The sequence below is a fragment of the Schistocerca americana genome, chromosome 4 (genome assembly GCF_021461395.2).
Source record: "Schistocerca americana isolate TAMUIC-IGC-003095 chromosome 4, iqSchAmer2.1, whole genome shotgun sequence".
NCBI classification, from domain to species: Eukaryota; Metazoa; Arthropoda; class Insecta; order Orthoptera; family Acrididae; genus Schistocerca; species Schistocerca americana.
Window position 1 is genome coordinate 556,563,270 of NC_060122.1, and position 27,713 is coordinate 556,590,982.

The 27,713-nt window shown below is 45.5% G+C and overlaps 1 protein-coding gene across 1 annotated transcript in view; it reads left to right on the plus strand.

Annotated features, from left to right (window-relative positions):
• Positions 1 to 19,497: 19,497 nt before the first annotated feature.
• LOC124613046 (T-complex protein 1 subunit eta) overlaps positions 19,498 to 27,713 on the plus strand; it is an 80,778-nt gene continuing 72,562 nt past the window's right edge. The window contains exons 1-2 of the mRNA XM_047141619.1: positions 19,498 to 19,625; positions 19,892 to 20,152. Of these exons, the coding sequence (XP_046997575.1) occupies positions 19,623 to 19,625; positions 19,892 to 20,152 (264 nt within the window). The 5' untranslated portion in view covers positions 19,498 to 19,622. The remainder of the gene's footprint in view (positions 19,626 to 19,891; positions 20,153 to 27,713) is intronic.

Below are 27,713 nucleotides of genomic sequence, written 5' to 3' on the forward strand. Positions count from 1 at the left end.
GTGGTGGCAATTGCTTAAGTGATGATAGTTAATGAGGTATGACATGATGTCTTAGATTGACTATACTACGTAACCAGTATGTGGTATATTTCGTTGTTTTTTTTCCTCAGTTTAATTTCTCTGTAGGTTTGATGTACATTTTAGAGTAATGGTATGGAGCCTGATATTCTACATGCAACTAGTGTACGCAATTTTTTTTCTTTTGTTGATTTTGTTTTGTATTTAGACATTGCCGTGTAAAGGTTATTACAATGTGGTCGCTCATGTCGGCACCAATGATGTGTGTCGCTATGGATCCGAAGAAATCCTCTCTGGCTTCCGGCGGCTATCTGATTTGGTGAAGACTGCCAGTCTCACTAGCGGGATGAAAGCAGAGCTCACCATCTGCAGCATCGTCGACAGGACTGACTGCGGACCTTTGGTACAGAGCCGAGTGGAGGGTCTGAATCAGAGGCTGAGACGGTTCTGCGACCGTGTGGGCTGCAGATTCCTCGACTTGCGCCATAGGGTGGTGGGGTTTCGGGTTCCGCTGGATAGGTCAGGAGTGCACTACACGCAACAAGCGGCTACACGGGTAGCAGGGGTTGTGTGGCGTGGGCTGGGTGGTTTTTTAGGTTAGATGGCCTCGGGCAAGTACAGAAAGAGCAACAACCTCAATGGGTGCAGGGCAAAGTCAGGATATGCGGGGACCAAGCAGTAATCGGTATTGTAATTGTAAACTGTCGAAGCTGCGTTGGTAAAGTACCGGAACTTCAAGCGCTGATAGAAAACACCGAAGCTGAAATCGTTATAGGTACAGAGAGCTGGTTGAAGCCAGAGATAAATTCTGCCGAAATTTTTACAAAGGTACAGACGGTGTTTAGAAAGGACAGATTGCATGCAACCGGTGGTGGAGTGTTCGTCGCTGTTAGTAGTAGTTTATCCTGTAGTGAAATAGAAGTGGATAGTTCCTGTGAATTATTATGGATGGAGGTTACACTCAACAACCGAGCTAGGTTAATAATTGACTCCTTTTACCGACCTCCCGACTCAGCAGCATTAGTGGCAGAACAACTGAGAGAAAATTTGGAATACATTTCACATAAATTTTCTCAGCATGTTATAGTCTTAGGTGGAGATTTCAATTTACCAGATATAGACTGGGACACTCAGATGTTTAGGACAGGTGGTAGGGACAGAGCATCGAGTGACAATATACTGAGTGCACTATCCGAAAATTACCTCGAGCAATTAAACAGAGAACCGACTCGTGGAGATAACATCTTGGACCTACTGATAACAAACAGACCCGAACTTTTCGACTCTGTATGTACAGAACAGGGAATCAGTGATCATAAGGCCGTTGCAGCATCCCTGAATATGGAAGTTAGTAGGAATATAAAAAAGGGAGGAAGGTTTATCTGTTTAGCAAGAGTAATAGAAGGCAGATTTCAGACTACCTAACAGATCAAAACGAAAATTTCTGTTCCGACACTGACAATGTTGATTGTTTATGGAAAAAGTTCAAGGCAATCGTAAAATGCGTTTTAGACAGGTACGTGCCGAGTAAAACTGTGAGGGACGGGAAAAACCCACCGTGGTACAACAACAAAGTTAGGAAACTACTGCGAAATCAAAGAGAGCTTCACTCTAAGTTTAAACGCAGCCAAAACCTCTCAGACAAACAGAAGCTAAACGATGTCAAAGTTAGCGTAAGGAGGGCTATGCGTGAAGCGTTCAGTGAATTCGAAAGTAAAATTCTATGTACCGACTTGACAGAAAATCCTAGGAAGTTCTGGTCTTACGAAAATCAGTAAGTGGCTCGAAACAGCATATCCAGACACTCCGGGATGATGATGGCATTGAAACAGAGGATGACACGCGTAAAGCTGAAATACTAAACACTTTTTTCCAAAGCTGTTTCACAGAGGAAGACTGCACTGCAGTTCCTTCTCTAAATCCTCGCACAAACGAAAAAATGGCTGACATCGAAATAAGTGTCCAAGGAATAGAAAAGCAACTGGAATCACTCAACAGAGGAATGTCCACTGGATCTGACGGGATACCAATTTGATTCTACACAGAGTACGCGAAAGAACTTGCCCCCCTTCTAACAGCCAGGTACCGCAAGTCTCTAGAGGAACGGAAGGTTCCAAATGATTGGAAAAGAGCACAGGTAGTCCCAGTCTTCAAGAAGGGTCGTCGAGCAGATGTGCAAAACTATAGACCTATATCTCTGACGTCGATCTGTTGTAGAATTTTAGAACATGTTTTTTGCTCGAGTATCATGTCGTTTTTGGAAACCCATAATCTACTATGTAGGAATCAACATGGATTCCGGAAACAGCGATCGTGTGAGACCCAACTCGCTTTATTTGTTCATGAGACCCAGAAAATATTAGATACAGACTACCAGGTAGATGCTACTTTCCTTGACTTCCGGAAGGCATTTGATACAGTTCCGCACTGTCGCCTGATAAACAAAGTAAGAGCCTACGGAATATCAGACCAGCTGTGTGGCTGGATGGAAGAGTTTTTAGCAAACAGAACACAGCATCTTGTTATCAATGGAGAGAAGACGTCTACAGATGTTAAAGTAACCTCTGGCGTGCCACAGGGGAGTGTTATGGATCATTGCTTTACACAATATGTATAAATGACCTAGTAGGTAGTGTCGGAAGTCCCATGCGGCTTTTCGCGGATGATGCTGTAGTATACAGAGAAGTTGCAGCATTAGAAAATTGTAGCGAAATGCAGGAAGATCTGCAGCGGACAGGCACTTGGTGCAGGGAGTGGCAACTGACCCTTAACATAGACAAATGTAATGTATTGCGAATACACAGAAAGAAGGATCATTATTGTATGATTATATGATAGCGGAACAAACACTGGTAGCAGTTACTTCTGTAAAATATCTGGGAGTATTCGTGCGGAACGATTTGCAGTGGAATGATCATATAAAATTAATTGTTGGTAAGGTGGGTACCAGGTTGAGATTCATTGGGAGAGTCCTTAGAAAATGTAGTCCATCAACAAAGAAGGGGGCTTACAAAACACTCGTTCGACCTATACTTGAGTATTGCTCATCAGTGTGGGATCCGTACCAGATCGGGTTGACAGAGGAGATAGAGAAGATCCAAAGAAGAGGGGCGCGTTTCGTCACAGGGTTATTTGGTAACCGTGATAGCGTTACCGAGATGTTTAACAAACTCTACAAGAGAGGCACTCTGCATCGCGGTGTAGCTTGCTCGACAGGTTTCGAGAGGGTGCGTTTCTGGATGAGGTATCGAATATATTGCTTCCCCCTACTTATACCTCCCGAGGAGATCGCGAATGTAAAATTAGAGAGATTAGAGCGCGCACAGAGGCTTTCAGACAGTCGTTCTTCCCGCAAACCATACGCGACTGGAACAGGAAAGGGAGGTAATGACAGTGGCACGTAAAGTGCCCTCCGCCACACACCGTTGGGTGGCTTGCGGAGTATAAATGCAGATGTAGATGTAGATGTAAAATTTATGAATGTCAGATTACTTGTTCTGTGTTTGGACGGTGAGCTATTTAAAACTTTATGAGTACAATTAGTATTTTTCTATTTGTTTTATAATTATTGAAATTTGGATTACTCCTAAAAGTAACGGAGATCCCGGTAACTAAGCAAATTTTTATCTCGCCATTATTTTTTATTTGTATGATGTAATGTTTTATTTGTCTTTTGGATTGATGCAAATTTGTATGCAACAACTGTGTCAATAATTTGGTAAAGTAAAAGCATTTGGTCGTCTATTTGAGGTCACAAGGGGCTAAGGTCTCCTCCTGGTTATTTTCATGACTTGCTAAGTTTGTTCTAATACAGTTTTCTTAAAAAAATGTTCAGAACTACCCTCGCATTGCAAGGATAGTACCGTACCGTTTTTTTTCTGCATGGGTAGCCAGTGGTGAAAGGGTACAGTACCGCTCGACATTGAAAATAGGTACAACATTCTTCGTTATTCTTGTCAGAACAACATATTTTTTCTAATAATAACTCAATTTCAATTAATACAGCGAAGCCAGATACCAGTGTGGGAAAGAATGACAATTTATTTATTTAATTGATCACATGTGCACTCCCACAAAATAAATCCCTACATACAGTTTGGTGAGATCTGTGAAATGAGTGAATGTATGGTCGTCTGCTAACCGAAGATATTGGATGTGAATATATGATCATCTTTGAGACGACCCTTTGGTCACCCTTGGTAGAACCAAAGAGATGAAATTTACTGGAGTTTTGAGCGCCTGAAATGTGGCTGACCAATACGGTAGCAAGGTGCTCCCCCACTTCGGCAGAGGTGCGAGAGGACCTGAAGAACGGCCATGTTTCAGCACTCTGCTGCTGGATCTTGTGTTGGTAAGACCTGCCTTAGGTGTGCTCCGTAAAGACAAAAGAGTGGAGACATGGTATGCATGTGAAATACTTAAGAGTAGTTTGGGATAATAATTTCTCTATTTCAGGAACTTTTGTGGGGAGAATTATATGTCAGGCAGGTAATATTAAGGGGATCATAGTAATCTTAGGAAGTGACCAACGGTCACAATGAAACTACGTGTAGCAATAAGTTGAAATACTTCCGAGTGCTTAAGTTTAGCTGAATTACTAGCGTGTGTACTATAAGTTGGAAATATTTAAGAAATGGCGTGTGCAGGACTTGAAATTAGAGACGAGTACTTCTACGTGGTGAGTACTGTGTGAGTCTCAATCTGTGTATGAGACAAAGGATAAAGAGAAGTACTCGTCCATGGTATCAGTTGAGGACTCGCGTGTGTGATGAATATGTTCTTAATATTACTTTGCGTGTTATGTTTCCGTGTGACGCTTGGTTCAAACTATAATACTCTGAGAGAGAAGCAAGGTGAGTCAGCCGTCTATCCAGCAACGCCACTTGGCTTGCATTGCACAGGAAGACGTGCATATATCCTCCAAAGTTCATAGTACGAAAGAAAAATTACGAAGTGGGGCAGTGTCGTGTGAAACTGGGATAAACACTAATTGAAGTGGGAAAGCTGAAAGTGATAATGTTGTGACTATTCCTTGTGTTGTATTCCATGTTGCAGTGTGGTGTATGTCATGTGATTTAAGTATGTGTGGTTTGCATGGGAGAGTAGCAAGATAGTTTCAGAGGTAGTGGGTTATGCATGTTCCTTTTTACCGCTCGGTCTGGAGGAAAGTTTCGTGATGATGGTTGTGAGAGTCGAAGTGTGAGATATAGCAAAAGATCCACCATCCTATCCAGAAAGTGCACTGTAGCGTTAAATAATTACGATACCATAAGATAGAGAATCACCAATGTAAAGCCATGCCCACTGGGCGGAATTTCTCATGTGTTATTGTTATAGGTTATAGATTTTGTGTGTTTAGGTTATAGAATTTATCGGAATAAATAAGATAGTGAAAAGAAAAAGATTGGTGGCCTTTTGCTTCAGATAGTGTGTTGCCATGATACCCAGAATTTATAATGTGTGCGCCATTCATATGCAGTGCGATGGCCACGTGTTGATCAAAGCTGTTGAATAAGAACGAAAATGTGGTATTGCCAGTGCATAGTGAACAGTCAGAGTTGTGTAAATTACTAATAGTCAGGTCTGTGTTTCCGTTGCGCAATATCCAAGCAGGAGAATAACTTTTAACTTAATTGTGAGTACTAGAGTTCATGTTACTTGATAACAAAAAAATGAAGCCACTCGCTTGGCAGACCACTCATCTTGCAGGCCTGACTGCTTGATGCCACAGTATGAGCAAGGCATGCGGGTGCCTCTCAATGTTTCCCTTCAAGAAATACAGGTTTTCTTCACATGTTGTATTTGGCTTTTATTAGTTCAAGTGCCATTTTTTAGTACTGTGGTTAGCTAGTGAAACCACAAAAATATTGACCACCAATCCTTTCACACACAATGCAGAGTGCTGCTTAACAATAAACAGGGCTGCCACAAACACATATTTAATCAAAAAACTTGCAGTGTCTGAAGGTTTCAGTGCATTTCTTTTTGTAACACTAAACCCTGACAAAATACAAATAAATTCCACCTATTAATCAATCTGATCTACCCACAGTACTTCTTTCACGTTCAGTTGCAGTCATGTTGCAATCCATTTCATTGTAAAATATTAAATACCACAATGTACAGAAATCCACTTTATAAAAGTGGTAGAGGGCAAGTCATTCAGTATGGTCATATAGTACAATTCAGACTGCTGTCTCGCTGCTTCAATTAGTCTGTCGTAATTTATTATAAATTATAGCCAAAGAAATAATGAAATGAAACAATTTATAGCAAATAATGAACAAAAAACAACTGATATCAAACACAAAAACCACATTGAAACGAAATATGGAGATCTACCCATGGCCATGCATCAAGAAGAAATAAGCTTGTGGGTCACGTGAACAGCAACGGAGGGATGCCATCAGACGTCAAAACTTCCCTCCAGAGAAACCCTGGTGATGGCGTGACTTGATGGCCTTTGTGGATGCTACCATTTAAAATGCACTGCAGAATTTTTTGAAGTATGGAGCGTGATGGCCACTGTGAATTGTAATTGTAAATGTCATATTGATGTGAAGCACTTATTATATCGAAATATATTGTGACATGGTGTTATAAAGTCATGTAGTGTAGAGTTTCTGCAATTTTATGGCCATGTATGTACGAGACAAGTGCTAGATAAATTTGCAAGTATATTTGAATAAACTGCTAGTCAGTGTATATGTATCGGTACCAAGTTCATGTACAGGTAAAATTTTATACAGGACAGTCTGATTAATTTCCCCTAGTTTATAATGTTCTTAAACTCTTGTGTGTAGCTAAGCATTTCTGCATGAGACAATTTCTTATACAGTGTCACTGTAATGCAAATATTTAGAACAAATTCAACAATATGAACCAGTGCAACATAAAACGTAAAAAATATTGTTGGTTGTCTCTTCTTATCCCGTTGCCTACAAAGCGTAAATAAAGTGGAATACATTCTATGATCCTGTGGTGAATATACACAATACCATTGCTCTTCACACCTTTAAACCAACTGCAGTTCCTGCTATCGAATTGTTATTTGAGGGTGATGAGTCTACAGCAGCGAAGTAATAACAAAATATACTAAGCACTGTATGGGCTAAAATGCGTCGCCCCAAAATCACTTGTCTCGAGGTGCAGATGTTGCTGACAGAATTCTCATTCTGTGCATCCATGTGCTCACTCCACAGATATTTACACTCTACTGGCGAATCAGCCCAGTGAGCTCATTGCTAAACTGGAGAGGCTACTCAGTTGGTTCAATACTAAACTGTAGAGACTACTTGATGTGTGACTGTGCAGGGCAAGGTATCAAATTGCTCTGCTACATAGAAAAAATACAATTAACATTTATGTACACTTTATGATGCTGTGTGTGTTTAGTTTTTTTTTTTTTAGTTCACTGTTAGCTGTAGCGTTCTACCTTCTAACCCTTTCCTGAAAGGTAAATTTCGCAATTAATGTACTGTGTTTAGCTACGTAATTTCCGCACTGTTGCTAAAGCTTCTGACAAATTACGCTTCTCAAAAATCTTACTTCTGTGCTACAGATTTTTTGTTTTCACTTTTCGTATTTTATTTCCTGAATGACGAAACTATATAGTGATAAAAAATGACCAAAACATTGATGTGGAAAATTTCTTATTATAGTTGTAATGAGAAACATTTTGTTCACATCATTAGGCAAGAAAACTGCTAAACCGTTGCTTTGTTGCTAATTTCAGCTGCTAACATGGCAAAAAATCTTTAATGTTAATATGAATCACAGAATGGGTTGTTAATTTACAAGCATGAATTTTGGGACAGGAAGGAGTTGATCAAGTTAGTAACATGTAAACATCAAATTTTTATTTATTGTTTCACTTCATTCAATATATATTCATATCATACATTATCAGATGTAGTTAGCTCATGCCAGAATAGTTACCCTGCGCAACAGCTGTTGCTTTTGTGTGTGTGTGTGTGTGTGTGTGTGTGTGTGTGTGTGTGTGTGTGTGTGTGTGTGCGTGTGTGTGTGTGTGAGTGTGTGTACCTTCAGATTAGCCTGAAGGTACTGAGTAACAAATGTCACATTAATTTTGACTCATGCGTGTCTTCACAGCCAATGTCAGAGACTAGGGTACGTACTTTGCAAAAGACATTGGTTTGTTCACCAACAAAACAGCTAACACAATTAATAAGCCTGTCATAAAATGGTATGGGTATAAGGTGAATATCACTAGAGCAGAATAAGAGCATTTCTCTGTATGATGCACTACGTTAAACACCCCTACAGATGGGCGAAGCAAACCACTTCTGTCAGCCTTTATTGCGAAGGCAGTTGGATTTGCCATATGAGTCTTGCAGTAAGTGTAATCATATAGGCACATGTAGGGAACAGTAATAAGTTCTTAGCATTCAGTACATCATAACATTTGCACAAGCTTTCTCACAAAATATCCTGGTACATAATAAATAATATACTCCTGGTATTCACTGAGTAGTGTTGATTCAAGAGCCTCAGAGTAACAAGTAGCTTCTCTATCATCAGTGAACTTATCACTTTGCTTCTTAAGGCGCATGAATTCATGGGCACTGAAAGAGCTCACTTTTTCAGTGGCATCTACATTACTCTTGTCACTTGCAGTAACATTCTTCTTGAGCAACATTGTTCTCAGAACAGACTGGAACTGTAATGTGGTGGAATTATTGTTCCAACCAAACCTAGATCTGATGCATGAAAATAAAAAAAGAGTTCTAGATGATCTTGTGGGCGTTTGTACGTTAAAAAATACTTTATAGGTTCAGTATCCTGAAACAGAAACTCCCTGGATAGGCTCCTAATGCCATGTACACACACAAAAAATCCCAGCATAAACGCTTTTCATGGATGTACTAATGCACACATACACCATCAGTACTTAATTTTTGAAGGAAGTTTTCTACATGGCAAAGAAATTAAGTCCAATAATTTACATTTTCAGCTGTCAATTGCTGTGTAAAGCCCCTACCATGAACATTACTAGAGTTGTATTCATCAAATAGTTTATCAATAATTCTGATGAACTCTACAGTGGCAGAGGTGTGGTGCTGAGAAGACTCTAGAAATTCAGTGGCATCAACGATTATGGAGCTCACTGTGTAGGCTGGTTATTATAGAAATTCACATGTAAACGAGAGAGTGAACTGGCAAAGTTTAAAGATTCACACTCTTACAGATAATCTACTTCAAAACAAAGTTCCAATTCACATATTCAGCTACAAAGTTAATAATTTTCTTTTCAGCTGAAGAATTACAGACTAATTTCAGTACACGACAGGGACCAAGAATTGCATGAACATTTTACATCTACATATATACTCCGCTAGCCATCAAACGGTGTGTGGCGGACGGCGCAATTCGTGCCAAAGTCATTCAACCCCCCCCCCCCCCCCCCCCCCCTCCCAGTCTGTTCCACTCGCGGATCGCGCGAGGGGAAAACTACTGTCTGAATGTCTCAGTACGAGCTCTAATTTCACTTATCTTTGAATGGTGATCAATGGGCGATTTGAAAGTTGGTGGTACTAATATATGCTCTACATCCTCGGCAAAGATCGGATTTCGGAATTTAGTGAGCAGTCGCTTCCGTTTAGCGTGTTGTCTATCTGCAGGTGTGTCCCACTTCAAACTTTCTCTGTGATTTGTAACGCTCTCGAGGTGGCTAAATGTACCAGTCACGAATCTTGCCGCTCTTCTTTGGACCTTCTCAATTTCTTGAATCAGACCCAACTGGTAAGGATCCCGTACAGACGAACAATACTCTAAGACTGGACGAACTAACGTATTGTAAGCAATTTTCTTTGTTGGAAGACTGCATCGCTTCAGGATTCTACCAATAAACCACAATCTAGATTTCGCCTTGCCCGTTACTTGTGTAATCTGATCAGTCCATTTGAGATCATTTCGAATACTTATGCCCAGATACTTGACGGATGTTACCGCTTCCAAAGACTGGGCATTTATTTTGTACTCGTACATTAATGGGATTTTCGCCTTGTTATACGCAGTAGAGAGATATACACATTGAGAGATAACTGCCAGTCCATTACACCACGCATTTATTTTCTGCAAATCCTCATTGATTTGTACACAACTGTCGTGTGATACTACTTTCCTGTAAACTACAGCATCGTCGGCAAATAGTCTAATTCCGCTGTCAATACCATCAACCAGATCGTTTATGTAACTCGTAACAAGCAGCAGACCTATTACGCTGCCCTGGGGCACACCTGAAGTTACACTTGTTTCTCTTAAAGTCACCCCATTCAGGACGACATACTGCTCTCTCTCTGTTAGAAGACTTTCTATCCAACCGCATATGTCATCGGATAGACCATAAGCGCGCACTTTTTGGAGCAAGTAACAGTGCGGAACTCAGTCGAACGCCTTTCGAAAGCCTAGAAATATGACATCAACCTGGGAGCCGGTATCTAGAGCCTGTTGTATGAGCTTCTCAGAGTCTAGAAAGGTCATTATGTCTGAACACAAAATATGTTCCATGATTCTATAACAAATCGATGTCAGTGAAATTGGCCGCTAATTATGTGCATCCGATTTTCTCCTCTTTTTATAGATTGCGATGACCAGGCCTTGTTCCAGTCCTGTGGAACATTTACGCTGTTCCAATGATCCCTGATAGATGATGGATAAGAATGGTGCTATATTTGTAGCATAGTCGACATATAATCTTACGGGAATACCGCCTGGGCCAGATGTCTTCCTGGCGTCTAAGGATCTTTACTGTTTTACAATTCCAGATACACTAAACACTATGTCAGCCATTCTCGCGTTTGTTTGATAAATGAAAGGGGGAATTGTGCTGCAGTCCTCTACTGTAAATGAGTTTTTAAAAACTATGTTTAGATTTTCGGCCTTCTGTTTATCATCGTCTGTTACATTACCCGTACTGTCAGCAAGAGAAGGTATTGAATTATTTGTAGCATTCATGTAGTTTACATATGACCAATATTTTTGGGGTTATTTTTAGAATCTACAGATAAATTATTGATTTCAAATTCGTTAAAAGCATCTCTTACTTACATTTTGACTGCTGCTTTCATTTCACATAATTTCTGTTTGTAAGTGGGGCAGTGACTACATTTAAAACGACTGTGCAAAATTCTCTGCTTTCTCAGAAATTTCCTAATATGTTTGTTGAACCAAGGGGAATCCTTTTCCTCGCCTATATTTTTGCTAGACACATACTTCTCTAGCGCGTGGTGGACAATACCTTTAAATTCCGACAAAAGATGCTCAATATCTTTGTGTTCCGTGGTGAATGCTTGGAGTTGACTATGAAGATATTCATTAATGACGCTTTTATTTGCTTTCCCAAACAAGAAATCTCTACGCTGTATCATTTTTTTTTTTTGCAACTTCCAATGACATAGAAACCACAATGACATTGTGGTTGCTATAACTTCTTCTAGATTAACTTCCTCAAAAAGATCAGGTCTGTTTGTCGCCAAGATATGTAATATATTCCCATCTTGAGTTGGCTTTCTAACCAATTGATCAAGGTTGTATGTTGAGAGTGCTCCTAGGATAACTTCACACGAGTCTTTGCTTCTGCCCCCTGTGATAAACGTGTAATTTTTCCAGTCATTGGATGCCAGATTAAAGTCTCCACCTATAACTAATGGATAATTTGAATATTTATTTCCTATGGACTCAAGACTTTCCCTGATTAGATTAGATTAGATTAGATTAATACTAGTTCCATGGATCATGAATACGATAATTCGTAATGATGTGGAACGAGACAAATTTTAAATACATGAATAATTAAGTTAATTTAACAACATAATTAAGTTAACATAACAACTTTTTAGTTTTTTGTTTTTTGTTTTTTTTTAATTTTTATAATTTTTTTGTTTGGTTTTTTTTCTTAATTTATATCTAAAAATTCCTCTATGGAGTAGATGGAGTTGTCATTCAGAAATTATTTTAATTTCTTCTTAAATACTTGTTGGTTATCTGTCAGACTTTTGATACTATTTGGTAGATGACCAAAGACTTTAGTGGTAGTATAATTCACCCCTTTCTGTGCCAAAGTTAGATTTAATCTTGAATAGTGAAGAAAAAATAAAGTAAGTACACTTTTCGGTCGCGGGGAGACTTGAACCAAGGACCTCTCGCTCCGGAGCTGCTCACGCTAACCACGGGACCACGGCGCTCCTGAAACGCTCTGTGACATTTGTTGTGGATGCTGGTGGTCTATAAAAACATCCTAATACAATGGTCAATTCCTGTTGACTTACAGCTTTATCCAAACTATTTCACAGTTCGACCCAGTATCGATATCAACTGTCATTGGCAGGATGCTTGAAGTAAGTGGCAAAATTTTCCAGATTCAGTGAGCACCTAAGATTCTTCAGTATCCAAATGTTGACAGCAGCACCATCATGTGTCACTGACCTCACAAGAATACCTACAGAGAACAGTTAACAGTATACAAACTCGCACAATTTCAGTCATTGCATTTGATGACAGTTTATTCACAAAGAAATGTGCAACTGGGCACTTAAACTTTTCAGGGTATGGCATTATCCGAAAAACTTTAACTTCAGCAGCCAGTTCTTTTGCATCTATATTCACAATGTTGTCCAAATCGACATAGTCTATCTACAAGAGGTTTTCAACTACACTCCTGGAAATGGAAAAAAGAACACATTGACACCAGTGTGTCAGACCCACCATACTTGCTCCGGACACTGCGAGAGGGCTGTACAAGCAATGATCACACGCACGGCACAGCGGACACACCAGGAACCGCGGTGTTGGCCGTCGAATGGCGCTAGCTGCGCAGCATTTGTGCACCGCCGCCGTCAGTGTCAGCCAGTTTGCCGTGGCATACGGAGCTCCATCGCAGTCTTTAACACTGGTAGCATGCCGCGACAGCGTGGACGTGAACCGTATGTGCAGTTGACGGACTTTGAGCGAGGGCGTATAGTGGGCATGCTGGATGCCGGGTGGACGTACCGCCGAATTGCTCAACACGTGGGGCGTGAGGTCTCCACAGTACATCGATGTTGTCGCCAGTGGTCGGCGGAAGGTGCACGTGCCCGTCGGCCCGGGACCGGACCGCAGCGACGCACGGATGCACGCCAAGACCGTAGGATCCTACGCAGTGCCGTAGGGAACCGCACCGCCACTTCCCAGCAAATTAGGGACACTGTTACTCCTGGGGTATCGGCGAGGACCATTCGCAACCGTCTCCATGAAGCTGGGCTACGGTCGCGCACACCGTTAGGCCGTCTTCCGCTCACGCCCCAACATCGTGTAGCCCGCCTCCAGTGGTGTCGCGACAGGCGTGAATGGAGGGACGAATGGAGACGTGTCGTCTTCAGCGATGAGAGTCGCTTCTGCCTTGGTGCCAATGATGGTCGTATGCGTGTTTGGCGCCGTGCAGGTGAGCGCCACAATCAGGACTGCATACGACCGAGGCACACAGGGCCAACACCCGGCATCATGGTGTGGGGAGCGATCTCCTACACTGGCCGTACACCACTGGTGATCGTCGAGGGGACACTGAATAGTGTACGGTACATCCAAACCGTCATCGAACCCATCGTTCTACCATTCCTAGACCGGCAAGGGAACTTGCTGTTCCAACAGGACAATGCACGTCCGCATGTATCCCGTGCCACCCAACGTGCTCTAGAAGGTGTAAGTCAACTACCCTGGCCAGCAAGATCTCCGGATCTGTCCCCCAGTGAGCATGTTTGGGACTGGATGAAGCGTCGTCTCACGCGGTCTGCACGTCCAGCACGAATGCTGGTCCAACTGAGGCGCCAGGTGGAAATGGCATGGCAAGCCGTTCCACAGGACTACATCCAGCATCTCTACGATCGTCTCCATGGGAGAATAGCAGCCTGCATTGCTGCGAAAGGTGGATATACACTGTACTGGTGCCGACATTGTGCATGCTCTGTTGCCTGTTGGTTGGTTGGTTGGTTTGGGGAAGGAGACCAGACAGCGTGCTCATCGGTCTCATCGGATTAGGGAAGGATGGGGAAGGAAGTCGGCCGTGCCCTTTCAGAGGAACCATCCCGGCATTTGCCTGGAGTGATTTAGGGAAATCACGGAAAACCTAAATCAGGATGGCCGGACGCGGGATTGAACCGTCGTCCTTCCGAATGCGAGTCCAGTGTCTAACCACTGCGCCACCTCGCTCGGTTCTGTTGCCTGTGTCTATGTGCCTGTGGTTCTGTCAGTGTGATCATGTGATGTATCTGACCCCAGGAATGTGTCAATAAAGTTTCCCCTTCCTGGGACAATGAATTCACGGTGTTCTTATTTCAATTTCCAGGAGTGTATCTAAAACATAATGCCAGTGAGTAACGACATCTTAAAGAGTATGCACTTATTTTTGATAGTACATCAATTAGGAAACAGTATGAACTATGTTGTTGTTGTTCCACATAAGCTGTTTCCTAATTGATGTACTATCAAAAATAAGTGCATACTCTTTAAGATGTCGTTACTCACTGGCATTATGTTTTAGATAGGTGAAAACCTCTTGTAGATAGCCAGATTCACAATTTACTAATGGCACCCAACAACAAATAGTGGGATGGGGCAAAAGAAACATAGAATATAGGCACTATGTTGTAGGGGAATGGAAATGCAGAATGGGTGCAAATTGTTTGGTTATTTCACTGTATCGCCTGGATTGCTTCTTTGCACCACTGTTTTTCAACTGAGTAACTATAAAGTCCTGAAGAACACTTTCCAGGTTGTCATTTACACAGTTTCTTTTTTTAGCACTGTAATCAATTCTGCCATGCTTTCCACCTTTTTTCACGCCACTTAAGTTTCATCTGCAGTCGCCTCACTTTCTTCCTAACTGCCACAATTCTATGGGAGACATCAATCTCAATACTTGCATCACACTTCTCATGATTGCCATCGGATTCGCACGACGTATTTATTGTTTGGATCTAGTTCATTTCCTGAAACAAAATTAAAAGAATCCATCAGCAACAATTACGAGCTACTACAAATTCTGAAAAATACATTATCAGCAATGTACATCCACATTTCTAGTTAAACACATGCTTTTACCTCTGACTCTGATGGTTTATTCCTAACAAGTCGCCTTCTCCAGTTAATTTTCATTTGCAAAAACTGAATGAACTTGGTATAATGGCATACTTCAGCAGCTGTCTATCGGCTCCTGGTCGTAACATCTAGTTGTCTTTTGTAAAATGAGAGCTACCAATGACGCTATGTTTCGGTACCAGTATTCCTTTCGAACTATGTTCAATCATTTCTTATGAATGCGAGTGAGGAAAACTGAAAAGGTTTTTGGTATCTTTTTCAGTATTTGAATTTCTCAAACACTATTTCCTTTACCATATATTAAAGGACATGTAACTTACACATGGAATTGAATATCACTTCCCATTGTCCACCGATTACAGCTCTTTACCACGTTTGTCAAAAAAAAAAAAAAAAAAAAAAAAATCTCTTTAAAACCACAAGCAGAAGAAGTACTACTGCTCTGATAGAATATGGCGACTCCACCAACGAACTTCACGGTTTTCTAGACAAAGATGCCCTTTTGTATTCTCTCCAGTTTAGTATTGAGCTCACTGATCTAGTCATAGACCATAAATAATTAGCCACAGTGCACGAATCTAGATTCTTCCACATGTAGGAATAAATTACCTCCATGGTCTCTCACAATTCACAGGTCGAAAGGCACCTCTTGACCTTTCACCATCCCGCTGACATCAACCATTCCTCCTCCTTCCTCCAGAAGACCATCTCTGACGCTGTGGAGGCCCATGTTCCTACCAAACTCATCCATCCTTACCGCGTTATGCTTACTCCACAGGCTGTCCTTCTTCTCCATGTATCCTGCAGGGTCTACCACACCTTCCCCTGCACCATGACTGGGATACACTCCTCCACCACTGACAATTTCAGTGACAAATTCGAAACCGCCTCACAGCAAAGAAACGCCATGACTGGCGCCAGACGTGTATATGCCTCTGCCCTCCCTGTCAACTCCTCCAAGTACTGGACTGCCATCCACCACTTTAGTGGTAGCCATCTCACTGCGCACTACCCCTCTTCACCACGATAACCGCCCCTTCCCTGACAACCTCAATATGGCTAACCACTTTGCTTCCCACCTCTCTGAGGTCTTCTCCGTTCCTGGCGATCCCTATTTTGATTACTCCCTCTTCCACACCGACCTTTAACTCACTGATACTTCTGTCCTGCCACTCGCCCCTAGTTTCCAGTACTTGTGTCAGTTACCCCCCTCAGACATAAACACTCCCATCACTGCACACAACATTATACTCGTCCTCCACTCCAAATTCAGCCCCTGGTCACGATGGTGTCACCTAATGCCACCTCAAGGAATCCCCCACCTCCCCCTACCATTCATGGCTGCCCTTGCTACCCTGTACAATGTCCTCCTCTCTACCAGCTTTTAGCCTGACCTGTGGAAGACTTCCCATGTCCTGATGTTCCTTAACCAAACAAACCCCCTTCTGACACCCCTTCCTATTATCCCATCTGCCTCACCTCCATGTTCAGTAAGGTCTTCAAATCCATCCTCTACAGCCATATTCATCACCACCTTAACCAGCTCCACCCCCTTCCCCTCACCCAGTGTGGTTTCTGGCCCTCCTTCTCAGCTGACATCCAGCTCCTTAACCTTACCAGTCTTCTTTCCCTCCAACATAACTTCTGCCATTCTGCTAGCTTTGTTTCCCTCAACCTCCAGAACGCCTACTCTCTTAAACTCTAGACCTATGCTCTCCCCATAAATTCCGTCCATCTCGTTGCTTCCTTCCTCTCTCATCGTCCCCCCTATGTCACTATCCACAATACCAACTCCTGCACTTTCTATCCCTCTGCTGGCGTGCTCCAAGGTACCGTCCTTTCCCCTCTAGTCTACCTCCTGTATACTGCTGATAAGCCCAAACCTTCCCTACCTGTTCACCTCCTCCAGTTTACTGATGACACCGCCTTCCTGGCCCTTTATCCTACACATCAACGGTCTCAACGTACCTTTCAAACCCACCTCGACCGGTTCACTGCCTGGTGTAACCCTTCCAAGACCCAGGCAATCATCGTAGGTCGTACCACCCACTCCTTCTGGCTCCACGCTTTTTACCTCACCATTTATGGTCGTCCTATCCACGTCACTCCTACCTTGAAATACCTTGGCCTCACCCTCGACTGTCACCTCATCTGTACTCCCCATCTCCTTACAATCCAACACAAAGCCCACAGTAGACTCTGCCTCCTGAAACTCCTGTCCGTCGAGACATGTGGGCTGCATCCTTCCATCATCCTTCAAATCTACGTATCCTTGGTCGCCCTATCCTTTGCTATGCCGTTGCCACTTGGATTGCCGCTCCCAGATTTTATACAGCCCTCCAAATCCTAGAACTCCATGCCCTCCACCTCGCCTTCCATATCTGCCTTCCATCCTCCATGCAGATCCTCTATGACCTCATCCCCTTCCCATATCTTCTTTTCCTTGAACACGTCCACACTCTGTACATCGCCCACTGCCTCGATCCCCCCCCCCTCCCACCCCATAATGTCTTCTATCTTCTCTACCTCCAGTCCATTGCCAAGCCTTTACCGCTGCGTCCCGCCCTTTCTCCATCTCCACACCCTCCACCACCTCTCCTAATGCAACTCTCAGCACCTACCCCTCCAAGATGATGAGCTTCACCCTGGTCTCGACCCCTCCTACCAACTCTAACCTCACCTTCCCCACCTACTCCTCAGGGCTCCCTCTCACCTGCTCTTCACTTCCCTCAGCGGTTTTCATCCCTTCTACACCACCTCCCTTTCCCCTGCCCCCCTTCTCTGTCTCTGCACTGCTTCCTGACTTGCCTCCCAGAGCGTCTCCTGCCTCTTGATGCGCCCCTCGCCTCACTTTTTTATTTTTCTCCCACCCCCTACTGCTCCTCCCACCGCTGCACCTTCCTCTCCCCTCTTTTTCCCTCCTCTCTGCCTTCCCATCCCTCGGAGTATCCCTACCAGCAGTTTTTATTCTTCGTGTATGCCCTGTCGCTTACATTTTTTTTTTTTTAGTGTCTCTCGCTCTGTGTGTTTTTATACTGTGGCCGACTTATAACTTGTATGTGTGACTCCAGTGTATTTTATGTGCCCCACAAATCACCAATTTTTAACTGTCCCCCTATGAACATACCCATGTCAGTGTATATTTTAACTTACATTGTCTCCATTTACTGTATCCCCTTTTTTCGCCCTTTTTTATGCATAAATCTCCACTTTTTATTTTTTGTAATGCCACTCAGCTGAAGAGTGGTGGATTGTGCCACTGTCAGCCCTCTCTTACCCTTATGGGGCAGGGGAATGAAATTACAATAATGAAAAAAAATCGCACAATTACGAGTCGTACCAGGTTCGCCAACTGAGGCACATGACAATCGGCACTCCATGGCTCTATCTCTCCATTTACTGTATCCCCTTTTTCCGCCCTTTTTTATGCATAAATCTCCACTTTTTATTTTTTGTAATGCCACTCAGCTGAAGAGTGGTGGATTGTGCCACTGTCAGCCCTCTCTTACCCTTATGGGGCAGTGGAATGAAATTACAATAATGAAAAAAAAATCGCACAATTACGAGTCGTACCAGGTTCGCCAACTGAGGCACATGTCAATCGGCACTCCATGGCTCTATCTAGCACATACACACTAAGTTTACATGCGACACATATTCTGAAATATGCATTTACATGTTAAGGTCTGAAGCGGATTTGCAAGCCCAGTAAAATATGGTGAAGTGTAAACAGCTTCAGTCTAATATTTCTATTATTCTTCACTATACAAGAAGCCACTACGTCCATATTAGCCGAAAATATTTAAAAACAAAACCTGACAGCCCAATCACGTTTCCAAACCAGCTGGCGTTTACATGGGAGTGAAAATCGGTTGCGGAATTGGAAAACCGGCAACTAGAATCGTATTTACAGAGTCGATTTTGAAGTGTTTACATGACTAACAATAAGCGGTACAGGGAAATCGCTTTACGAAATCCGGTTTTGGGAGCACCATGTAAACGGGGTGACTGATGGAACTGTACCACCAAACAGTACACGCTCAACCCCCAGCTGAGAAGCATCAGAGGACTGTGTAACTGTTGGTGCACGAGTAGTCAAAGTAACCACGGCGGTAAAAAGTATAACCGGTTTACGGTATATAGGTGCTCTATGTTCTTCTGTTGACTCGTTCCACATCATAACTTTTATCTTTTATTTGATCTATGGAACAAGAAACTAACAACCTAACTAAAAATGAATCGGCTGCTAGCGCACATATCATATCTGCGCAAATTTTCGCTGCGTTTGCTGTCAGTTGCTTGCACAGAAAATCTTGTACGCCGATATTTGTGCAGTAGTTGTTTGTGACTGGGAAATGAACGAATGTGTCATCTTCACCGATGTCATGCGGTTTGAGACTCAGTTCCAGAAATTAACAAAAGACACAAGCAAAGCGATAGCAGTAGTGGTGAGCAAGGCGTGTTGGGAAAAAGTTTAAAGTTATTTAAATTGTCATACCACTTTTAAAAAAATGGTTGGTTGTTTGCTGTATTAGTGGTCATTAACTGAAGCTATTGGAAGCGATAGATACGTGAAAGATGGCTTACGTGAAAATTTTAAATGTCTTGCCTTTATTGCAATCATGCTTGATTGTTTATGCCGTTAAATTAAAATTTATCTTAATTTTGTTAGTGTAACACATCTTTGATTATAACACAATATTACATAAGGTTTGCATTCAGTGTAAATTGCACTGTTGTCGAGCAGTAACGTTATATCTGTTTCTCTTTTCAAATGTAGCAACCGCAAATAATTCTCCTTAAGGAGGGAACTGAGAACAGCCAGGGCAAGCCCCAACTGATCTCTAATATAAATGCTTGCCAGGCTGTTGTGGATGCAGTCAGAACAACACTTGGCCCAAGGGGAATGGATAAGTTAATAGTAGACAAAAACGGAAAGTCCACCATCTCAAATGACGGTGCTACCATTATGAAATTACTGGATGTTGTTCATCCCGCAGCAAAGACACTTGTTGACATAGCGAAGTCACAGGACGCCGAGGTAAGCAGCACGCTGTGTGTTCACTGTAACTGGTTTCATAGCAAGAGATGCCATTGTCCCTTCTCATTTAATGCCATATACTGTTAATGTTGGTTTCGCGAAATTCCCCGGTGTTTTGATGTGTAATTTCATTCAGCTATCTTTGATTTAAACTAATTTCTGGTTTGATAGTTTAATTTAGATTGGTATTATACACAGTACTAACACTTAGACTAGCCCATTTGTATTCAGAATTTTTTTCTGGTGGCGTGCTTCAAACGTATATGTGGTTAAAAACTGTAGCTAAGCAAAACGTTGTCTCCTGCGATGTCAAGTGCTCAAGAGGTCCCAGTAAGACCAACTGTTGAAAGGTGTACTGAAAGTATCCAAGGGAGCAAATGAACTACTGCCAAGTTCCAGCTTCATTTGCAGCATGATTTTGGAACTACCCAGCAATGAAACACACTTAAATGCGCTCTCTCTCTCTCTCTCTCTCTCTCTCTCTCTCTCTCTCTCTCTCTCTCTCTGTGTTGATATTCAGTTACACAATTGGAGGTATCGATTTTAAGATAAGTTGTCAGAGATTGAGAAAACTGAGTACATTTGGAATTTTTGTAACTTTAAAGGCTGATCTTGTTGTTAAAATATGGGGAAAATCCATTGGGACCAAATTTTTCAGCGGTTTTGAAGAGAGATTATGACTTGGCCATTGTTGTTTGATCTTTGTTTCTGTTATTTCTGTCCTCTGCACATAAAATTATCAGGATGGCAAGTTGCAAGATCGTAGACATATTAGATCTGGAGCAATGGCTTGCCAGACTTCAGGATTATTTTTCTTTCTTTTTATCCCCGTCCGAAGCAATTGGTCCTTGTGAAATCTGCTATCTACCTAGATCAGAATAAGAGTGATTGATTACTAGTTGTTTACAGGACATCTCTTGCACCATAGCAACAGTCAGAGAATGAACTTGTTAATGCCTTCTGATCTGTTCACCATAGTCCTACTACTATGCTACCTCATGTGCCAGTTGCCAAAAGCAATTACAGGTGACACTGCTGGTAACATAACAATTTTGATTGATTTTCATTGTTTGTATTACTTTTCTGGGTGGCATGTTTGTTTTAGCTGACAAACTGTCTTGAGCTAGCTACAAATTTGGTAGAAAAGTGATAACATTATTACCATGCTGCTAAACAAATCACATACTAGACATTAGCAGATATATGATAAATGGATCCAGCAACAAATGCCCTGCCGTTGCTGTAGTTATTTTGTTTGCACAAACTAATGTGAACTCTCCGCCCTGCCCCCCCTCCCCCCCCCCCCCCAGCCCTTACATCAGTGCTCCCCCCCCCCCCCCTCCCCCATGATCTAGCCTGCAACAACCCATCGACGTGTCTGTGCATGGCAATCAGATGTGGTTGGAATAATGGGTGTCTGATGTCTCCACCATCAATGGGGGATGTACTGTGGAAGTGCTAACTTCAGTTTAACAGTTACAGACTCAGTTCGCTGTATGCGGATGCCATTGCTCCTTCATGGATTTGAGCCAGCAATCCTAGCGGGCTTTCTTCAGCTTGACTTGAGTCATTTTCTTCGTAATATTGTCCAAGAGCCTGGAATCTGTGCCAAAATTTTTGTCGTATTGTACATAATGAAGTGCATATATTCCAAACAGTACTTAGTTACTGCAGATTTATTGTGTTGTCCTAGCCAAATTTAGCATCTATGTTAAATAAATCGAAGTTCCTCTGCTCGTGTTGGCCAATGTTTGATATGCTACACTCAAGTGGTGATGCTGTTGGCTGGCTTTCATAAGCCTAAGCTGTCCTGTACACTACCAAGTAGGCTGCATGTCTTGATGTCTGGGGATGTCATACTTTGGTGGACAAATTTTTTTTAAGAACACTGCTGATTTTTATACAGATGGGCATTGCATACCATAAGTTTGCTAGCACTTTTGGTTAGTCCTCTTCTGTTTCTTGGAAACTGACTGATGCAGTGCGCATTCAATTTTGGCTGAGCATTGCCATTTTTGTGGAAGACTTCTCATAGATGGTGAAGTCAAGAAGCAAAGGTCTCTTTGTCTGATAGGGCATGTGCCTTGTGGGTAAAGGTCTTCAAAACAGCACACTTCTAAGCAGGATGATGGCAGCTGTGGGCTGGGAGGTGTTGATCATTGTGGATCAGCTTGCTATAGAGACTACCCAAGTAACCTATCGGCCTTCTGTATCACCAAGACATCCGAGAACACTATCTCTCCGTCTTTCTGCAGTTCCATGGTGAATTTGATGGGGGCGTGAGTTCAGATGAAATAGGAACTCATTTAGCTTATCCATTCTGTGGAGTCATATAACAGACATGTTGCCCACGTACCAAAAGAAACAGGTTGGTTTTTTGGTCTTTGGCTACACCCTTGGTTTGTTCTCATAATATTGCTCTTAGTACAAGTATGCGGATGTCAACTTTTTTTATCAGTTCTACCAAATCCTTAAGTGGCAGTGTGGTGAATGAAGAAAGCACATCAAAGCTGACCATTATTTCAGTATCCAAAGTGTGTAGACATTAAAATCTTCACAATCGTGTGTGTGGTTGTGGCATTTCCCTGCGTCAGGGCTCAACAGCAGCCATGAGGAACTTAGTGAACTGGTAAGTGAAGGCACCTGTATTGTTGGGATGTCATCCTTACGCACTTTTGGTAGTGTGTACAACTTGTTGGTATTGGTGCCTGTGCCAGAATATTCTTCTCTGGTAATCCAAAGCATTAAATAGTTTATTTTACAGCAAAAACCCTGCAAACAGCTGTATCTTAGGTGGATTTTTTGCTATAAAATGTATCACCACAGCTGCAGATGCTATGACCACAGAGTTGTTTGCTTCAAATATTGCTGCTACGTTCCTGCCGATGCTGTTGGTGAGCATTACATTCTAATAGACCAGGACAAACGTTGTATATTCACGTATCCATATTTGTAAAGCTACGCTGCTGCCCCATTTCTTAAAGCATTTTGTCTGGTTGGTGTGATGTAAGAGCTCACTTTATTTCACCTTCACTTACTACACTGTTTCTGAGAAATTATTACTAATTTCTAGCCATTTTGCTTATTTTTAAATCTCAAAAATGATCAAACCTAATGTAGGTTTTAAAATATAATGTATAACACTAAATTATGAGGCAATTAGATATACACCCACTTAATGTATGTTACAGGGTAGCACCCATATATACAGGGCTTTTACATTTTAACTTGTCAACTTTATATCTCGACAGCAATATATCATCCGAAAAAAATGTAATAGGTGAGAAGTTAATATTAGTAAAGAGGACCCTTGTCTTGGCTGCAACTGGCTACCTCTTCACCACTTCTTCTGCTTGGAGGGGGTCAACTTTGGATTTTCAAATAGGAAACAAATGTTTATTGCATATTTAAACTCCGTTAAAAAAATGCATACGTTTTACTCAGATTATTGTTTTCCATTTGTGGTGGACGGTGCTGTAATCGACAAATATCAAGTGTCGGTTTTTGCAATTAAGAACCAATACATTTGATTGTAGGTATCATTTACAATGAACATGTAAACCTTTGTGTTCTAACGGTCGATATTTATGTTTGAAATTTACTTTAATTTTACAGTAAAATATGGTTAATTGTTTCAATCTCTGGTTAGAAACTACGTTCAGTGTGATCCAGAAATGATGACTGGATGTAATAGTTTTCTGTTTCCATTGGGTTGCTAGATTTTGGTGAGTACCCTCCTTTCACCATTGGGATGCTTGACTTTAGTGAGTCCCCTCTCTATCACTATTGTGTTGCCTGATTCTGTCTTGCTGGCATTTACCTTCTCCCACCTTGCTCTTAGGATCACACCACAACCTCGCACCCCCCCCCTTCTCACCCCCCCTTCTCACCCCCCCCCCCTTCTCACCCCCCCTTCTCACCCCCCCTTCTCACCCCCCCCTTCTCACCCCCCCCTTCTCACCCCCCCCCCTTCTCACCCCCCCCTTCTCACCCCCCCCCTTCTCACCCCCCCCTTCTCACCCCCCCTTCTCACCCCCCCTTCTCACCCCCCCCCTTCTCGCACCCCCCCCTTCTCGCACCCCCCCCTTCTTGCAACCCCCCTTGCTCGCAACCCCCCTTGCTCGCACCCCCCCCTTCTTGCACCCCCCCCCTTCTCGCACCCCCCCCTTCTCGCACCCCCCCCTTCTCGCACCCCCCCCCCTTCTAGCACCCCCCCCTTCTAGCACCCCCCCCTTCTAGCACCCCCCCCTTCTAGCACCCCCCCCTTCTAGCACCCCCCCCTTCTAGCACCCCCCCCTTCTAGCACCCCCCCTTCTAGCACCCCCCCTTCTAGCACCCCCCCTTCTAGCACCCCCCCCCTTCTAGCACCCCCCCCCCTTCTAGCACCCCCCCCCCCTTCTAGCACCCCCCCCCCTTCTAGCACCCGCCCCCCTTCTAGCACCCCCCCCCCCTTCTAGCACCCCCCCCCCCCTTCTAGCACCCCCCCCCCCCTTCTAGCACCCCCCCCCCTTCTAGCACCCCCCCCCCCTTCTAGCACCCCCCCCCCCTTCTAGCACCCCCCCTTCTAGCACCCCCCCCCTTCTAGCACCCCCCCCTTCTAGCACCCCCCCCTTCTAGCACCCCCCCCCCCCTTCTAGCACCCCCCCCTTCTAGCACCCCCCCCTTCTAGCACCCCCCCCCTTCTAGCACCCCCCCCTTCTCGCACCCCCCCCTTCTCGCACCCCCCCCCTTCTAGCACCCCCCCCTTCTAGCACCCCCCCTTCTAGCACCCCCCCTTCTAGCACCCCCCCCCTTCTAGCACCCCCCCCTTCTAGCACCCCCCCTTTCTAGCACCCCCCCCCCTTCTAGCACCCCCCCCCCCCCTTCTAGCACCCCCCCCCCTTCTAGCACCCCCCCCCTTCTAGTACCCCCCCCCCTTCTAGCACCCCCCCCCTTCTAGCACCCCCCCCCCCCTTCTAGCACCCCCCCCCCTTCTAGCACCCCCCCTCTTCCTAGCACCAACCCCTCTTCCTAGCACCCCCCCCCTTCTAGCACCACACCCCCTTCTAGCACCTCCCCCCCTTCTAGCACACCCCCACCCCCCTAGCACCCCCACCCCCCACCCCACCCCCCTAGCACCACCACCCCCTTCTAGCACCCCCCCTCTTCCTAGCACCAACCCCTCTTCCTAGCACCCCCCCTTCTAGCACCCCCCCCTTCTAGCACCCCCCCTCCCCCCTTCTAGCACCCCCCCCTCCCCCCTTCTAGCACCCCCCCTCCCCCCTTCTAGCACCCCCCCTCCCCCCTTCTAGCAGCCCCCCTTCTAGCAGCCCCCCCCTTCTAGCACCCCTCCCACCTTCTAGCACCCCCCCTTTCAAGCACCCCCCCCTTTCAAGCAGCCCCCCCTTCTAGCACCCCCCCCTTCTAGCACCCCCCCCCTTCTAGCACCCCCCCCCTTCTAGCACCCCCCCCCCCCCTTCTAGCACCCCCCCCCTTCCAAGCAGCCCCCCCCCTTCTAGCACCCCCCCCCCTTGTAGCACCGCCCCCCCTTCTAGCACCCCACCCCCTTCTAGCCCCTCCTTCTAGCACCACCACCCCTTCTCGCACCCCCCCCCCCGCTTCTCGCACCCCCCCCCACACCGCTTCTCGCACCCCCCACCCCACCCCCCGCTGCTCGCACCCCCCCCCCCCCCCGCTTCTCGCACCCCCCACCCCCCACCCCCCCCCGCTTCTCGCACCCCCCACCCCCCACCCCCCCCGCTTCTCGCACCCCCCCCACCCCCCCCCGCTTCTCGCACCCCCCCCCCCCCCCACCTTCTCGCACCCCCCACCTTCTCGCACCCCCCACCTTCTCGCACCCCCCCACTTCTCGCACCCCCCACTTCTCGCACCCCCCACTTCTAGCACCCCCCCCCCCCCTTCTAGCACCCCCCCCCCCTTCTAGCACCCCCCCTCCTTCTAGCACCACCCCTCCTTCTAGCACCCCCCCCTCCTTCTAGCACCCCCCCTCCTTCTAGCACCCCCCCCTCCTTCTAGCACCCCCCCTCCTTCTAGCACCCCCCCTCCTTCTAGCACCCCCCCTCCTTCTAGCACCCCCCCTCCTTCTAGCACCACCCCCCCTTCTAGCACCACCCCCCCTTCTAGCACCACCCCCCCTTCTAGCACCCGCCCCCCCTTCAAGCACCCGCCCCCCTCTTTCTAGCACCCCCCCCCTCTTTCTAGCACCCCCCGTCTTTCTAGCACCCCCCGTCTTTCTAGCACCCCCCCTCTTTCTAGCACCCCCCCTTCTAGCACCCCCCCCTTCTAGCACCCCCCCCTTCTAGCACCCCCCCCCTCTTCTAGCACCCCTCCTTCTAGCCCCCCCTTCTAGCACCACCACCCCTTCTCGCACCCCCCCCCCCCCCGCTTCTCGCACCCCCCCCCCCCCCCCCACCCCCGCTTCTCGCACCCCCCCCCCCCCACCCCGCTTCTCGCAACCCCCGCCCGCTTCTCGCAACCCCCGCCCGCTTCTCGCACCCCCCCTTCTCGCACCCCCCCCCCCTTCTCGCACCCCCCCCCTTCTCGCACCCCCCCCCCCTTCTCGCACCCCCCCTTCTCGTACCCCCCTTCTCGCACCCCGCACTTCTCGTCCCCCCCTTTCTCGCAACCCCTCCTTCTCGCACCCCCCCTCCTTCTCGCACCCCCCCCCCTCCTTCTCGCACCCCACCCCCCCTCCTTCTCGCACCCCCCCCCCCCTCCTTCTCGCACACCCCCCCCCTCCTTCTCGCACCCCCCCCCCCCTCCTTCTCGCACCCCCCCCCCCCCCCCTCCTTCTCGCACCCCCCCCCTCCTTCTCGCAACCCCCCCCTCCTTCTCGCACCCCCCCCCCCTCCTTCTCGCACCCCCCCCCCCCCTCCTTCTCGCACCCCCCCCCTCCTTCTCGCACCCCCCCTCCTTCTCGCACCACCCCTCCTTCTCGCACCCTCCCCCCCCACGCCTTCTCGCACCCCCCTTCTCGCACCCCCCCCCCCCCCAAACCCTTGCCTACCACCACAACCCCCGGCTCCCTCCACAACCACCACCTTCCTACACTCCCCCCATCCACCCTACAACTACCACCTCTGAACCTGTGCCCACCTGCACCACCTTTAAGTGTTCGGGAGAGACACAGTGGCATTACTCATGGTGCTATTGGGTGGGCTGCTATCAGGTATGAGTTCGGGTCATGGCTGATAGTGATTGAGGAAACTCTAAAGGCACAGTAGTACACTACAGACATCCTGTGTCCTCATGCGTCACCTCTCATGCGACGGTATTGTGTGTCATTTTTTAACAAGACATTGCTCGTACACAGTTAAACATCTCTATGAATTGTATGTGTGATGAGTTACTCCTGTGGCCAGCAAGGTCCCCAGATCTGTCTCTGATAAAAAAAATGTGTGCTACCAGGTCAGGTGTCAAGTCTGTTCCACTGTCTGTATCTAGGATATTGAGGAGCAGTTACAATAGTTGTGAGCCAGCTTGACTCAGGAGAAGATACAATAGATTTATAACACCCTTTCCATGCCAGTCATTGTATGCATTCAGGTCAGAGCAGATGCAA